Genomic DNA, 17463 nt, shown 5'->3' with positions numbered 1-17463 from the left:
CTCAACCATTTTTTCGCTTCACATCAAATGTAAAGAGAGAAAAAATTTTCTCTACAAACTTTCCTATTAAATTTGCTTCGCCTTTTCCACTTCACTAGATTAACGTCACTATTAGAAACACTATGAGTTCATCAGGTAACTTACCATACAACGATATACCTAAGAAATACATTGATCCTATTCCTGTGAAGGATAAAGGAGAAGGTTCAAGAGTAAATGGTAAAGATTGGAAAATGAAGAAGGATGCGTTTAGAGTCAAGACCTTGGGTGTCACTAAAGTCACCAAACCAAGTTCATTCAAAGATAGACAACAAAAGAAGCTACAAGAAGAACAATATAAAACTAGATTGAAAGAATTAAAGGAAGAAAAAGAAAATACTAGAAAGCAACGAATAGAAGATTTGAAACGTAGAAGAGAAATCAAGGCTGAGAAGGAAAGATATGAAAGAATGGCTGCTACTATGCATGCTAAGAAGGTTGAAAGGATGAGAAAGAGAGAAAAGAGAAATAAGTTGTTAAAGGAACGTTAGGTACGGGGTTTGCACTTTGTATACTACTTTTTTTAAGTCATACCACGAAAGAGATCACTTCGCCCATAATGTTGGTGTTCACGATGAGGGGAAAAGAAAAATTATAAAGACTACGAGTTGGTTACATTAAATCAAACAACGCTATAGAACATAGATTATAGAATTATAAGGACGAATTAGCATAAAAGGACTCAACGTTTATCAGAAGCAATGCTTGCTCATATTTCCGAGATGAGCATTTTTCACATAAAAAATAATTGATAAACAATGAAACTAAAAAAAAAAGAAATCCAAAGGGGAGATAACAAATGGGAGAATACGGAAACCAACTCTCCTTCAAACTTAATAGAGAATTACAATATTTGTATATTATTAGAATATATGATATCCATTGCATATACACAAATCATGTTTGAAATATCAATAATGAAGAAGTTTACATTTTGTTATGGGGGAAAGGGCTGAGAGACTATGAATTTTTCATAGATGAATTAATTTTTTTTTTTTATTTCTTGAATTCTTTTTTTCTTCTTTTGTAACATTTTTCTTTTGCCATCGTAAGTAACAAAATGAGTGGTTACCCGGATTTTGTTCACTAGTATAAATAGGACACGATCCCCCGAAGTTTTTTTCTGTTTGAAATTTTTCCGTTTTCGTCATCTTTTTCGCTCTCCTGCATATTAACAGGTTTTTTTTTGTTGTTGTTACGATTGCAAAAAAAATCACAAGTTCATTTTATCACCCTTCTATTCCGTTTATACAAAGCTTTCAAATAGTTTTTGAAACCAAAAGGAAAGAAGCTGTACAATCCTTCAAATTGAAGAGGAGTTACTACTACTATATATAGAATACATTCAAAGTCACTTTTTAGTTGAAGAAGAATTATCATTCCCCATCTAAAGTTTTAAAGTGGTATCTATTTATAGGATTTTTTCAATAGACAAAGAATTACACACACCACAAACTTAATATCATAAAGATCTATTTGTGGAATTCTTGAATTATCGAATTTCGTTTTTTTTTGTTTTTGTTTTTTTCTTTGGGATACATTTGTTTGTTAATCTCAAAAATAATACTAATCCATCCTTGTAATATATAATTCAATCAAGAATATTATAATATTTCATTATGGACTCTTTAAAGTTACCAACTACTGCTGCTCAAGCCAAGGCATTCACTGCTCCAAATTCATTATTATTCCCTAAAGGTATAGATGGTGAAAAGAAAGAACAAGATGGTTCTGAAGGCATAGTTAAAAAAGAACCAACTGAAGATGTAATTGAACCAAAGCAAGATGAAGATGATGGTGCTACATCCGGTATTGTTCCAACATTACAAAATATCGTTGCTACTGTCAATTTAGATTGTCGTTTAGATTTGAAAACTATTGCGTTACATGCCCGTAATGCCGAATATAATCCAAAACGTTTTGCTGCCGTCATTATGAGAATCAGAGATCCAAAAACTACCGCATTAATCTTTGCTTCTGGTAAGATGGTTGTTACTGGTGCAAAATCTGAAGATGATTCCAAATTAGCTTCAAGAAAATATGCCAGAATTATTCAAAAACTAGGATTCAATGCCAAATTTACTGATTTTAAGATTCAAAATATTGTGGGATCATGTGATGTTAAATTCCCAATTAGATTGGAAGGATTGGCATTTTCACATGGTACTTTCTCGTCATATGAACCTGAATTATTCCCAGGGTTGATTTATAGAATGGTTAAACCTAAGATTGTGTTGTTGATTTTCGTATCGGGTAAGATTGTTTTAACTGGTGCAAAACAAAGAGAAGAGATTTATGCAGCTTTTGAAGCTATTTATCCGGTGTTGAGTGAATTCCGAAAATCATAATCATATTCCACACCACCTCCAATTTTAGCATTTTAATTTTTTTTATAAATATTTTATTCATTCAGTTTTCCCCCCAGATTTGTATTATTATGATTTTATTTTGTGTATATTAGAAAAAGATTTATTTTTTAAAAAAAAGATTCAAACAAAGAGATGATGATTATATATAATTCTTCTCCTTTGAACGCATACAAAAAAAGTTAAATGGGTTTTGTTGTTTATACAAGTTGTGTTTTTTAGTTTTGTTGGTTTTTTTCAGTTAGAATGGATGCCCGAAGTGGCAGGTTGTTTCAGTTTATAAATATCCTATGTTAATATTTAGCATTTTACCCAAGAGTATTTCAGTATGAATCCATGCTTTTTACTTATCTATAAATTAAATAATAATCAAAAACACATAAAAAAAGAGAAGAGAAATTCATAATTGAGTATTAGATTGCCTTAGATCAGTTTTTTTTTTGATTAATAAGTAATTAATACATAATAGTTACAAATTTATTCTATTATCTCTATAGGGAAAGGTTTTATTTAAAGAATCCGCTTATAGGCTTTTGATTTGTTTGTTTCTGTTGCGTCTTTCTACTTGTATATTGCAATTTAGGTTTCTTCGCTGGTGGTTGAGAACTTTCAATTGACCTTTGAGATGACGATGCTGAATTTGGAGTTGATTCACGCGATGTCAGTTCTGAGGGTGTCTTTTTTGATCCAAATAATGTTGAGATATCTCTTGATTTGCTTAATTTGTAATGATATTTAGCTTCAAAATTAAGTTTTGTTGGTACCACTTCAGCATGCTCTTGATGTTCTTCATCTATATCCTGATCTTCATCCAATTCAACATCAAAATCAGTAAATACAGGACAATGATCCGATCCAAGTATGAATGGCCATATATCAGCCTTTGAAATTCTTTTTACCATATTATAACAACTACATAAGATCAAATCAATTCTTGATCCATGATTAATTTGTCTTGCACCAGTTAAAGTATTCCAAACGGTATAGATATTCATTTTTCGACCTTGAATGAATCGAGTTGAATCATATAAGAATTGCGTATCGACAGCTTTCTGGGTATTTGTGTCAAGGATTAGATCATGCCATAGACCAGGGATGGTATATTTATTTAATAATTCCCGTGCCTTGGTTGATGATTTAAATTTCCAACATTCTTCATAATTTATGATTTCAAAATTATATCCATCTGAAGTCAAAGAAGGTCGGATTAGATTTTCATTTATTCTATCTTTCATTCCTTCTGCATTATCAATTAAGTCCGGGCTAACATTTATATCACCCATTATTATAACTTCTTTACCTAATTTGAATTTTAATTCATAAGCCCGTTCAAATAATATTTGTAAGAATTTCAATCTAAATTTCTCACCTTCTTCGGTGCCTTGGGAATTTGCAGGACAATATAATGCAAATACTACTAGGCTGTTAGCTAGTTCAATACAGACACATCTTCCTTCACTATCAATTGCTAATCCTTCTAATTCATCGATATCAGGATATCCTCCAATATTGTTATCAGTTTGATCTCGATATGGCGATGGCCGCAGCGGTATTGTATCTCCATTGGTTAGTTTACTAGATAGCCAACCAGTTATACCTTCTTCCGCTCGTATGACTGTTAAATTTCTTTTAACATTTTTCGATTCTGAAGAATCAGGAATTCGAACAAATAATCCAACACCAGAATATCCTTTTTTGGAAATAGGCAAACTTATAAATGATTTATAATTTCGAAGATGTCCAATATCTTTAATAGTTGGTAATGTTTGATTGGATAATTTTAATTCTTGTAAGGTTATTATATCTGCTTGTAACAGTTGAAATAGGGCGTTATAATCTTGATTGAATTTATTCCAGGGATGGTAATTGAATAAAGTATTTGCTCCGTTGATATTAAAAGTTACATATCTTAGAGTAGATGATTTGTTTGATTTGGGATGGATTTTATTTAGGGGTTCTTCAGTTAATAGGGAAGAAATCTCGTTGTTGTTGCTGTTCATTAGAAGAGTCCTATTGGATGGATGATCTCATCTCGGAATTATTCACTGCATAATTTCCTTATTAAAGTTTTCTGGAGTTATGAAATTTGTGAACCAAAAAAAAAATATGCAAAAAAAAATAATGACGCGTGTTTTTTTTTTTTTTTCGTCCCCAAGAAAGAAAGTTAAATTATTTTCTTAAAGTATTTATTTCCCTTTATTTTATAGAAACGTTAGACAATTGTTGATGTACAAATGAAAGTTAAATGATTCCAAAATAGGGAATAATAATGTGTAATTGGGTCTTTGTAAACAATACAAATGCCCATCCGGATATATAACCAGCATTATGGAAACGTATTTGAATAGAACAATCAAATACTTGGACCAAGTTTAACCGATAAAAGGTTTAACCGATGATTTAAAGAAAGGGGGTGGAATATACAGCACATGGACACCGGAGAATGGACAGAAACGTTGTTATTCGTAAATATGTTGAACGAGTTGTTGTCTGATCTGGAAACCTTTGGATCTATTTGGGATTCCAATCAAAATAAAGGGATCGAAGTACGATTTGCTCTTGCTTAGATTGATTTCTTGGTGTAGAGAGAATACCTAAGAAAATACAAAGTAAACAATTACTGTGTTAGTTGGATCCTTAGATGGCTTCTAGAAATGAAATTTACTGTCTTAACAATGAAGTGCATTTCCGATATTTCCACTGCAAGCTCCTTTAAATTGTTAAGTTTGTGTTTATTCATGTATACTGTCAATTTAAGGTGAAATTTAAAAATCTTTTTGACACGCGTATTTGTAATACTTTTTGTGGCACTACCAGATGTACTTATTTTTTAGCCATTCGGTTGTTGTTAAAAATCAAGATTTTTTTTTTTTTTTCCTTTCTTTAAAAAAAATTGACGAAAGTTGACGATTTGAAACATAAAACAACATAAACTTTTTCTTAACTTTCAGATTTCGTTAATTTTGAAAAGAGAAGAACATTCTGTATTGCAAAGGTTACTTTCATTGGAAGAATATCACACCTGAAAGAAAAGAGGTAAAGAAGTAGTCATATCCTTACATACCCTTGTTTACCACACACATTCATTTAACAATAATCAACTCAGCCCCACGGTAAACTTTATTTAGAAACACGAACAAGCAAAAATCTGATTGATCATTTTCAATCGAAACGTTCTCATCGTTTGATTATCTTTATTTATTATCCCCATAGAAGAGCCATTACACAAGTATGATTGATTCAGAATCATTTATAAAACGATCTCCATTCAAATTAACTCAAAATGATTCAAATGGGAAATATAATTTAACCAATACAACTCCAGATCTATTGAAGTTTCAATTGCAACAACAGTATAGATCAAAAATATCAGAAATAAACAAAGATCAACCAAAGAATTATAATTCTAGTACCACCAATGAAGATGATGAGGATGATGATGATGTTAATCATAATAATTCACTTGATTCACAGGCGTTACAAGATTCATTTAATATTTATTTACAATCCAAGTTTGAACTGGGTGATATAAAAATACAACATTCTACACGTGTTGGTGATTCTCAAACATCGCCATCTACTCCAGAAAGTGTATTTTCCAAATTAGGTTCAGATTCATCAAGTGATGAAGAAGAAGAATATAAAGAAGATGAAATTCCAAAAGATCTTCTCGAAAGAATAAATCATAATCAAACAAATTATTTAAATTTGAAAATATTAATTGAAAATTCAGTATTTGATACTAATAAAATTAATGGAGATTCTATACTATCCTTACCTGAGGTTATAAAATTAAAAGAATCAATTGAAGAAAAGCGTCATCTACAACAATATCTAACATCTAAACTATCGGTTGTTCAGGAATTCATTAACGATGTGATAATAAGGCCATTTGAAATTATAGACGAACATGGAGAAGAAGAAGACGAAGAAGATCCTTCAACAGGAATTGATTCAAAGACATTAGTTAAACTCATGAAACAAAATTCATCTTTACAATCACATTTATTATCCACCACAACCGAATTAGAACAACTAACTACAAGATTAAATAATCATAACTTATCCTGTTTGGTATTAGGGTATATTGAGGATGTTAACATCTCGGTGAGTGGTGAGAATGGTTTAACTACTCCTGAAACTCCCAATGACACAAGTTTCTTGATATCTGCATTGAATTCATCTTCCCCGAAGAAAGATAATACACATAATAAGATATTTGATTCACTTTTCTCCCATGTTGCAAGTGTGGCAGCTCAAAGAAGTATAACCTTACCAAACCCTCCAAATGATCCAGAACTGATTGATTCCAAAATTCAATGGGTCCAAAGTTGTATAGATAGTATACTTTCCAATTCAAAGGTAAGCAGTGGTGATGATGCTGATGAGTCGGCCGCAGATATCACATCTAATTCAATGCATATGACTAACAATTCAATTACTTCCAATGATTATTCGTTAACTGGTGTAACTTCGAATGGACCAGCAAGTCCGGAAAGATCAATCACTGAATATAGAACTGCTTTGAATGATTTACGATTTTCATATCAATATCTTACTAAAGAATATGAACATTCACGAGAATCATATTCAAAATTAGTACAAGATTATAGAAAGAAGATTAAACAATTAGAAAATGAATTGAAACGAAATAAAGATGGATCACCAATATCGTTATCTTCATATACTCCTACCCCACTGCCAACAACTTCGAGTCGTGATTCGCTTGAAAGTAAAGATCGAGAGATTGCAAAACTTCGTAAAGAATTGAATCAATTACGAGTTGATAAAATTGCAAAATCAACCACTCCTCCTACTACTACTAATCAAACTACCAGTAATTCATCATTAGCTACTTCTCCAAGAAGTCCTCCGTTGGAATTAGCAAAAGTTAGATCTCCAATCACTGGCGAAATGTTACTACATGATGATTCATCAGAAGATGAAAAGAATTCAATCCATTCAACTAACAATAATAATAGTAGCAATACCAGACCAACTTCAATGAATGGTGGGTTTAGTAGTGGGATTCTAAGAAAAGAGTTTAAGAAGATTGTGGGTGATATACATGATCAATATGAACTTGAATTGACAGAAGAAAGATTGAAAAGAAGACAATTACAAGAAGAATTGGATTATTTGAAGACAACAACTGCGCATATCAATAGGCGGCAGTAGTAATAGTAGTAGTAGTAGTAGTAGTAGTAGTAGTAGTAGATGACTCTCTTTATGTATTTTTAATAGAAATTTTAACCCGTTTTGCGTCAGTCTCGTTCCAGTGTAAATTATTGGCCCTGATCTTTGATTGTAAAATAAGCTTTCTGATGACCCACATTTGTTGTTGCCAAATTTATTGGTTGTAACAAAAAAAAAAATTAACCAAGGATTATTGAATTCAATAGGACCCTGCTACTGAAAGAACGCGTCAGAATAATTAGGATAGAGCAGAAGACTTAAGAGCTAATAGTAATCAGCAGAAGCAAGAGGTCATGCTGAACAATCCGAATCAACCTCCGCAAGGATTTCGCAATGTGTCAGATTTGGAAAACTTGGTTGGGAATGCATTTTTTTTAAACAAGGAATATCAAAGGCAATATGATCCCAACTATATTGAGAATCAAAGTACTGCTCCGAATCAAGGGTTGCAACAACGTCCATATGTAAACCCTAATCAACAAGCATTTACTCCAATAATACAAGGCAATCAAGTAGGAGATACCTACGACCAAGCATGGCAAAATCAAGCTAATTCAGTACCAATGCCGCCATATCCACGACCACTATCAGGTGTAGACTATTATGGACCTACGCCACAATCTAGGCTTAATGGTGCTGTCCCAATGCTGCAGCTGCAATCACTGCCGTCATTTGTGCAAGTCTCCCAACGTCGATCAAGACAACTAGTCTATGCACCACATGCTGTTCTTCAACAAATTATTCAATCACTGTACAACAAGCATCAGACTACCGACAGGGGAGCAATGCAATCTACGCCTTCAGTGCAATCATTGTCTTCTTTTCAGCAAGTCTCCCACCGTCGATCAAATCAGCCAATTTATTCGCAAGACGCCGTTCTTCAAGAAATTATTCACTCACTGTATGAAAAGTATCAAACTACCAATAATGAAGCAATACAATCTACGCCTTCAGTGCAATCGCTGTCATCTTTTCTGCAACGTCAATCAAAGCAACCAATTAATTCAAAAGACGCTGCTATTCAAGAAATTATTCAATCACGGTATAAGAATCTTGAAACTTTCAACAGGGGAGCGACGCAATCTACGTCTTCAGTATCCTCACAACAGTCGGAATTCTCAAGAAATAATTCTGGAAGCACGGGAGCATNCAGTATCCTCACAACAGTCGGAATTCTCAAGAAATAATTCTGGAAGCACGGGAGCATCAGTCAGAATGTTGGGACAAAATGGATCTAATGAACATTCTCATCTTGTTCAACAATCATCATCAGTCATGGATACAACATCTCCAAGGATTCCTGAAAATACATATCCAATGATATATCGTGCGAGTGGCCACATACAACGAGCAGTCATTCAGCAACAAGCATTCACTCCGCAACAACACCAACCACTCCAACGGCAACTACTTCAACAGCTGCCATCGCAGCAGCAACCACTCCAGCAGCAGCAACCACTTCAACAACAGCAGCGTCAACAGCAACCACTTCAACAACAGCCGCTTCAACAACAGCCACCCCCGCAACAAATATTCACTCCACAACAGCAGCAACCGACACAATTATTTACTACACAAAGCCAGTCATCACAACATGCATTCACTCCACAACAGAACCAACCACTGCAACAACAACCATCAGCGGTGGCTATTCGAAGCTTACCGGGAAATTTCTCCCCTACAGTTCAAGAACCATATGCACAAAACCAATATATTCCACCTTCTCTGTCCTCATCTGAAGAAGTTATATCTACTGGACCTAAAGATTTACCGCCGCAGGTTTCACCGATGCAAGGCGAAGATATAGTTGCCAAGTATCATCTAATAAAACAGTCACAATCACAATCACAGCAGGCTTTGATACAGTCAGAAACACAGGGAGATGATAAGCAACGTACTATGAATTCTGAAAATGATGCGAAAATTCAAGAAATAATCTCGAGGTTGCAACAAAAGTCCGATAGTTGGGTTAATACTAGAAGATTGATAAATCTGGATTGGGATGAAAAGGATGAAGTTCTGCAAGGAATGCGGACTGCCAAGCGTGGGAATCCAGATGCCGTATATCGTGAACGAAGCAAGGTTCCAAGAACGGAAAATTCGAATATGGATGATGCTGAGAAGAATCAAGGAGATGAACAAGGCAATGATGACGATTGTCAGATAGTGTATATTGTTGAGCATCAGAGAGAGAAGCAGAAGGAAAATGGAGAGTCGAGTATCGTTGACAAGGAGGAATCAAAGCTCCAAGAGGCAAATGAAAGTGTGCTTCAATCCAGCACAGTAAAGGGAAATGAAATGCCTACAACCAATACCAGTTCCAATATTAATAGTAACGGTACCACCTCGCCACTGTTGGATGAGAAACCAGAGAGCGAAGGTGCTAATAAAAGTGAATTTCAACCCGGTACAATAAACAAAATGGAAAGCCCAACAACTAGCATTCCTCGTGATGTTGAATCTCCTGGTGAAGAATCCAGGCCCACCGAAGATGAGCAAGTGAAAGAAGAATATGATGCAAATGACCCAATTATTAAATGTTTAAACTTTTCTGATCATTTGGTGAAAAAAGCATACAGACATGCCAAAGAAACCAGTACCGAAAAAGGTATGGAAGAATATTATAAATTAGTTGACCTCGCAATCCGAGTTTTGTTGCGCTTTCATTCCAGGTATCAATATCGATTGAGTGCACGTCAGCAAGTGTTGATTTATCGCAAATTAGCCAAGTTATGTTTCAAAGACGCCGATAATATGGACCTCGCTGAAGAATATATCACAAAAGCCATTAATTTTGCATCACGAGAAACTTCCCTGATCAAGGATCGATTTGTATGTGAATTATTGTATGCTGATATCCTAGAGAAGAGTAATCCAAAATTAGTAACCAGTTATATAAAGGCATTGATTCAACGTTATACCGAAATGCAATATCCTAAACTTGCACAAATACTTCAATTATTGAAAATGAAGAATCTTTTCCTTGTAGATTATTCAACAGGTTTGGTAATATTACAAAGTTTGATCCAAGATCCGAAACTAGATGAAGTTTTAAAGACACTTTGCTTGATTTATTATGCCAATTTGCATAATAATAGAGGATCCCCATCGAAGGCTCTTGAGTTGATCTCAGAAGCGGAAGCGATGATTAAGCAAAGTTTTGCATTACGAATCCGGGTCCCCGTTCAACTTGTGTCCATGCTCTATTTGGTGAAATTAGGTGCGAGTATGAGTTTAGGTAATGTTTCACAGTGCAAGAGTGTTTTGGAATATTTAGTAAGCTATATGCGTATGCAAAAGAAACTTGATTGGAAGACTTGGAAATCCAATGGAGATATAAGTATTAGAATAGGGATAGAGGAAAATGGTGATGAATTAACATTTGAATTCCCTTGGTTGTCAGTTGATGAGTTTATTATTATGGTATATTTCTTAAAGGGTATGTATAAGATATCACATTCTAGTGATGATTCGACACAGGCCTTCAAAGTGTGTCTAGAATTGATCCAGAAGAATTGCAGAAAGCTTATGGGTGGTACGGAGTCAACGGTCTCACTTTCCATTCATGATGTTCGGAAACGAATTATCAAGATGTCATATTTCAAGTTCTTGATTGACTATTATCAAACATGGAATAGATTTACTAGAGATGATTTTGATGCAATTAGTAATATGAATGACTATATGAATGCAAACAATAATGGATTTGCCAGTATCGAATACCCATATATGAAAAAATTCTTTCCTGGAATTAATTATATGTTTGGGGTGTATTATCATCATAAAGGGGATATCCAGGCTGCAAAATATTATTATCTTAAAGTTAGAAATATGACGCTGAAGGCTGATGGTCCCGACTTTCAAGTTTCTTTGGAACAATTAGAGATGGGTGTTGGAGCTGATTCGATGAATCCTGAATCTCAATATAGTGAATTGTTTGTGTTTGCAACCCTTCATTTATTAGTATTGCTTGAAATTGAAAGTGAACTAATCTCTCATTCGAATATAAATTCCAAAGATGGAAAATTGAAATCAGATGATAGTAAATTGAAGCTGGAATTATATCATGATTTAGAAATTGTATTCAAACCAAAATCGAAAACATCAGATAGTTTCATGTTGAATTTCACCGAGAACAACCCAGTTGTCAGGACTACATACAAGTTGATCATTGATATTCTCCGTCGATCTAGTGTCAACATGGATAAGGATGGATCTGGTCCGAATATTATGGAGGATCTACATGTTGCTTCTCGGTTGATTGACGGGAAAACATCCTTAAGATTTGTGTATTTTTTGATTCATTACTTCATCATATCAAAAACTACGAATATAGAGGAACAAGATGCTTCACTTAAAAAATTGAATGATTTATTGAATCATACAAAGTCAGAATCTGATAAAATGATTTGTCTTTTTATTTTGAAACATATGTTGGCACGGTTTAATAGTACGGGAGACTTAGATAAGGCACAAATGGTGGAACTGCAGATACAATTCCATTATAGTGGTCTTCAAGAGAAATTCAAGTTTTTGAGAAATAATACTCTTATTGACAAGGAAGGTACCCCAATGACACGAGAATCCACAGTGGATTTTCCAAAATGATCAAAGATTTAAAATTTAAATGTACAAATATATAGAGTCATGAATATAAAAGAGTTTTATACAGCAAGTATGCGTACTTACTTTTTAGATTTCTTCTTCTTTTCAGACTTTACTTCACCATCGTCTTCAGCCTTTCTCTTCTTTTCCTTCTTTTCTTTCTTGTCTTTCTTTTCCTTCTTATCTTTCTTTTCCTTCTTTTCTTTCTTTACTTCATCAGTCTTTTCCTTCTTTACTTTGACTTCTTTAGCTTCTGGAACTTCTTCAATCAAAGTCTTCTTTGGTAATTGAACTTCTGGAGCAGCTAATTTTGATTCTGGAACTGGTGGAGCAGGAGTTTCATCATGGTCCTTGTATTCACTCTTCCAGTTTTCTGGAGTGTTTTCATTGACTCTACCGAATTTATCTAATTTACCATCAGCCTTTAATTGTTTCTTCTTTTGAGCAACTGGACCTAATCCCCATCTTCTTGGGTAAGTGTCTCTTTCCATAATACATCTCTTAACCTTGGCAACAATACCGTGGTCACAAGATTGTAAATCGACAGTGGTCATTTGGGCAATACCAATAGCAATAGCTTCACCCTTGGTAGTGATCAAGACAACTTCATCATATAATTCAATACCTTCTTCATATCTTAATAAACCAGGAATCATTAATTTAGCACCATAACAAACAGAATTGACTGCGGAATCCTTAACCACAATTCTCTTGTAACCAACCAATAAAGATTCTAAAGGTTGAATGATTTTTCTCAAATAAGATTCATCTCTAGTGTTATCATAAACGTATTGAGCATCTAAAACGTCATGTAAAGTAACCATGTTATCAGCTTCACTCATTGCTCCTGAACGAACACGACGTAATTCTTGCATATGACCACCAACACCTAATAACATACCTAAATGAACACATAAAGTTCTCATATAAGTACCAGCTTCACAAGAAGCCCAGAAAACACCTAAACCTCTCTTATTATCGAATTCGATTAATTTAGAATCATAAATGGTTCTAACTCTTAATTGTCTCTTAACAGCAGAAATTAATGGTGGTCTTTGGAATAAAGCACCAGTTAAGTTTTCTAAAGATCTACCTAAATCTTTGGCATCTTTTAATTCTTCATGTAATCTAACAATACATACATATTCTTTACCAGCACCTTGTTGGGATTTAACTAATCTAGTAGCACGATCAATACAAACAATTAAACAACCAGTAACTTTTGGATCTAAAGTACCTGAATGACCAGTTTTTTCAGCTCTTAAAATTCTTTTAATCCAAGCAACAACTTCATGAGAAGATGGGTTGGATGGTTTGTCTAAATTAATTACACCGGTAGAAATATATGATTTAATGTCTCTTTTTAATGGAGATGCCCCAGCTGGAATTGGGGTATAATGACCAGATCTAACTAATAATTTGTCAAAGTTTTTTAACAACAATGGCCACTCAGAAGTGTCATTGGTTGGAGTAACCTTTTCTGGTTTGATAACGAATTCTTCAGACATAATAACTCCTATGTATGTTGCTTCTGTCGTTTACGTCTTCTCTTAAAAAGGTCAGAAGAGAGAAAATTTTATGTGAAAAAAAAAGTTGCGAAGAGGAAAGGAAAAAAACTGGGATTACATCGTGCGGCGAGCACCATTTCCTAATTGGGAAACATCTGTCTCTAGCTTGTTTTGGTTCTATTAAACAATTATAAATACGTATACCAAAGAGGTCTCTAACGAGTTGATTCAGAATTAATTGTATTTCCCATCATGGGGCAATCTAGGCAATGAATTAGTGCTGACGTAAATGCATAATATTATCAGCAATTTCATTCTTTGTTAATTCCAACCAAAACAATTCTCTACCCAAATTTCTCACCGTCTTAACACAAATCTCCAACCTCGAATCATTAATAATTTCAGACTGATTATGAAATCCTCCTGAGATCAAAGCAATAGTGTCCTTAATCGACTTAATCTCCAGCACAGTTTCATACAATTGCTTAACTAATGGCAGATCAGGTATGACCAATTCGTCTAACTTAATCTTACTCTGTAACCCCGTTGATACAGTATCTCTAGAATTACTATTCAATTCATCCAATTTTGATAAATCGCGATTTAAATTGGTTAAATTAGTTAATTGGGATGTAAGATATCCTAAATGATCATCTAAATTCTGACTATTTCTAAGACCTTGTTGATAATGATGACTTAATTGATTATACAATGCTTCAACTTTGTTACTTTGTTCATTTATAATAGGGACTTCATTATTGATTGATTGACTAGTAGGATCAGTTAGGAATGAATTTATCTTGATTGAAAGTTGTTGTAACATCTCTTGACGTTTGGTGTCTATTGGAGAAATTTGTCTCTCCGAGCTTTCTGCATCCATCAAATCAATCGGTTCTGGCTTTGGAACTGGCGCATGCTGAGCTTGGTTCATGCTATTTCCTGTATAGTGCTGTGGATGTTTGTATTGTTGTTCGTGTTGTTGGTATTGCTGGTATTGCTGCATCCCTTGGGTATGCTCATAAGCCATGGGACGCTGTGCTTGCAAATTTGCAGGAGGAGCCGGAGGTGGTGGGGGTGGTGGCTGTTGACGACCTTGGAAACCTATAGGAGGAAGTGGCGAAGCCGAGGAATCTCTAGGATATTGAAAATTCTCTGACAGTGGACGTCTAATGGGAACGGGCCCAGGTTCTGGTCCCTGATTTGGTAATGGTAACGGAGCTTGATATTTCAACGGGATGGTATTGCTGGTAGTACCATTCCCAGTATGGTGGGGTGATTGGATCTTTGGTGGTTTCGCAGGAAGTGGTGGAGGGCCCGTAGTTTGTTGTGGTACGACTGGGGTAATTCTGGAAGTAGATAAGCTTGGAGATCTTGTCGGAAATGCGGGGGCTTGGACCGGAGATATCCTTGTAGGTGGTGATTGGACAGTAGGTATTCTTGCAGGCTTTGGTGGTAATTGTGGTCCTGTTAGGTTTGGTGGTAACTGTGAACCTGTTAAGTTTGGTGAAACCATTGCTGGAAGTTGTGAACAGATTGGAGGTTCAGCAATAACTGTTTGATAGGTTATATTAATCAATTCTAATAAATTAAATCTTCTTAAAGAATCTTGATTATTTGCCATACATTCTCGATACCATGCCGATAAATAAGGATGATAGAATCTTCCTTGACTATCTACCTGATTTCCTGGTTTTAAATACCAATTTTTGGAATGATCAGGGATAATAAATACTCGAGGTACACCTTTATCAACAGGATTGTCAATAAATGGATAAGTTAATGGAATCCAAATTTCTATAGGTACACTGATTTCATCATTTATTTTAATCGTACCGAATAAATTGATTAATAGATCAGATTGACCTGTTTCACTTGATGTATAAACTTTGGTTCTTATTTTGAAGTTAAGATTCTTCTTTAAGTGGAATTGTAAGAATTGATAGACATGACCATATACTATTTGTTTATAAATATATTGGGGCTGGATTACATTAAACAACCAATTGGATACTTGTTCCGAAAGTGGAGCCTGTTGATCCATTGGCAAACTATCCTTATTTGGTGAATCAGAGTCTACTGTACAACTGTCTCGTCTGGTTTTGCCGTTCTAAATTTTGTTCCGTATCGCCAATCTCGACCAACCGAAAAAATGCCCATAGAATAATCTCATTTCACTTAACCAACCTTCCTCCATCTGACAATTTAGAGGACTCCCCAAGAAGAAGAGATTAGATAGCAATGAGTGGGTATGTTATATGTTTCACTACTGGAGGATTCATTCGATCAATTGATTGATTGAGTCTAGATGAAAACCAACTGTTTTGTATCTGATACATCTGAAGAACAATTGACAACTAACGCTAAACATTATAGATATACTGTTATATTAGTATTTATAGTCACAGTTGCTTTATCCTGCTTAGCATGGACATTTGCTCCTAAGGAAAATACTACAGTTTTTAGATCCTCTGTTATATTAGGTTTAGCTATGTGTTATTTGATGTGGGCAATTACATATTTGGCACAATTACATCCGTTGGAAGCACCAAGAAGATCAGATTTAAGACCAGAATAGACTTAGATACATGTGGTTTATATTTTCCATATAGAGAAAATTATTCAGGATTATTCATACTCACGAAGAGTACTTTTTGTGTGAAAAGTGTGTGTCACTCATATGGTGACAAACTGTCATATTTAAATTGCAATTCATCAAGAATAAAAAGGTGGGTGCATCATATTTCCAACGAGTTGATTCTAGGAGGGCGGTTGAATCCATATATATATAGCTATTTCATTTCAGTTCATTTATTTGGTTTTGTTTTTAATAAATATTTTTGAGGGATTGATCACATAAATTACCTCCAGTTTGTTTAACTTGAGTACATATATGTTAACTTCCCTTCATCACAATAGTAAGGCATATTCTAAATATAAAAGGAGATATTGTGGCAATTGTTGAAGGGTGGTGTAAAAGGTTATGTCAAGTTGCGCTGCACACTCTCTGTAGTAAATTGCCTTTTTGATAATCGTATGCTCAGAACGATATAACTTAAAGGTCATTTACATCCACACTTCCTATCTCTGTGCTTCCATCCCCTCATTCATCAGCTAGAGGGGAGATATATACAATCTGTAATGGGTTAGGGTTCTTCAAAAATACATGGTTTGTCCGGGTAATCCAGTTTCATTTAATTTTTCTTGGTGTAAAGTTTTTAAATTTCATGGGGGATAAAAAATTTTGAAAAATTTTTCGATGTTTGATTTTCCTTCTTTTTTAATCACCATACATATTCAACAATAATAAGTCATATATAGTTCAATAAACGTAGTATTATATCAAGATAATGTTTATATACGAAAAAGTAGTCGTCCCCTCAACAAGAGTCATCATTTTCATGGGGTTAGCTCCTAAAAATAATGGCTGTTGTTTGAAAGATAAGCTAAGACACACTCCTGTTTCTGCCCCAAATTCATTTACATTTCCTTAGAATTATGGGTTCTAATTATGGAGAAGATCAAGCCATAGAATGGACATTTCACTACTTTTGATACATCCTGTGTTATGTCTGTTGTATGGATCGTGTGGTGTACTTTTTCCTTAGTGTGGTTGACATTACTTTATTGTGTAATGAAACCTGAAGGGTCCCACTATATTCCTTTCTTATGTAAAATTTTTTTCTTAGTAACGTATGTCGTAACCTTCCTAGGAATGACAGAAGAGCTTCTTTGTTTATGCGATGTAACGT

The 17463-nt window shown here is 34.3% G+C and overlaps 6 protein-coding genes and 1 pseudogene across 7 annotated transcripts; 4 read left to right on the top strand and 3 right to left on the bottom strand. All coding sequences in view use genetic code 12, as the record gives it.

The window, feature by feature from the left end:
- Window positions 1-122: 122 nt before the first annotated feature.
- J8A68_000995 (uncharacterized protein) lies at window positions 123-530 on the top strand (the record flags this gene model as incomplete). The annotated part of the gene is made up of 1 exon (XM_049410728.1): window positions 123-530. One exon carries the CDS (start codon window positions 123-125, stop codon window positions 528-530), a length of 408 nt encoding a protein of 135 aa, XP_049265539.1.
- A 1128-nt stretch (window positions 531-1658) lies between these two features.
- On the top strand, window positions 1659-2387 carry TBP1 (TATA-binding protein; the record flags this gene model as incomplete). The annotated part of the gene is made up of 1 exon (XM_049410727.1): window positions 1659-2387. One exon carries the CDS (start codon window positions 1659-1661, stop codon window positions 2385-2387), a length of 729 nt encoding a protein of 242 aa, XP_049265538.1.
- A 524-nt stretch (window positions 2388-2911) lies between these two features.
- Window positions 2912-4405, bottom strand: APN2 (DNA-(apurinic or apyrimidinic site) lyase; the record flags this gene model as incomplete). The annotated part of the gene is made up of 1 exon (XM_049410726.1): window positions 2912-4405. The coding sequence occupies one exon, from the start codon at window positions 4403-4405 to the stop codon at window positions 2912-2914; it is 1494 nt and encodes a 497-aa protein (XP_049265537.1).
- Window positions 4406-5636: 1231 nt separating this feature from the next.
- On the top strand, window positions 5637-12209 carry J8A68_000992 (annotated as a pseudogene). The gene is made up of 3 exons: window positions 5637-7582; window positions 7849-8695; window positions 8769-12209. Coding segments are annotated over exons 1-3 (6234 nt in total).
- A 77-nt stretch (window positions 12210-12286) lies between these two features.
- Window positions 12287-13714, bottom strand: J8A68_000991 (pseudouridine synthase; the record flags this gene model as incomplete). Its single annotated transcript, XM_049410725.1, has 1 exon — window positions 12287-13714. The coding sequence occupies one exon, from the start codon at window positions 13712-13714 to the stop codon at window positions 12287-12289; it is 1428 nt and encodes a 475-aa protein (XP_049265536.1).
- Window positions 13715-13988: 274 nt separating this feature from the next.
- Window positions 13989-15755, bottom strand: VPS23 (ubiquitin-binding ESCRT-I subunit protein; the record flags this gene model as incomplete). Its single annotated transcript, XM_049410724.1, has 1 exon — window positions 13989-15755. The coding sequence occupies one exon, from the start codon at window positions 15753-15755 to the stop codon at window positions 13989-13991; it is 1767 nt and encodes a 588-aa protein (XP_049265535.1).
- Window positions 15756-15952: 197 nt separating this feature from the next.
- On the top strand, window positions 15953-16289 carry J8A68_000989 (H(+)-transporting V0 sector ATPase subunit e; the record flags this gene model as incomplete). The annotated part of the gene is made up of 2 exons (XM_049410723.1): window positions 15953-15960; window positions 16088-16289. 2 exons carry the CDS (start codon window positions 15953-15955, stop codon window positions 16287-16289), a joined length of 210 nt encoding a protein of 69 aa, XP_049265534.1.
- Window positions 16290-17463: the final 1174 nt, after the last annotated feature.

The sequence above is a fragment of the Hemisphaericaspora subhashii genome (assembly GCF_019202705.1).
Source record: "Hemisphaericaspora subhashii strain CBS 10753 chromosome Unknown scaffold2, whole genome shotgun sequence".
NCBI classification, from domain to species: Eukaryota; Fungi; Ascomycota; class Pichiomycetes; order Serinales; family Debaryomycetaceae; genus Hemisphaericaspora; species Hemisphaericaspora subhashii.
This window is presented reverse-complemented; position numbering and strand designations above follow the sequence as displayed.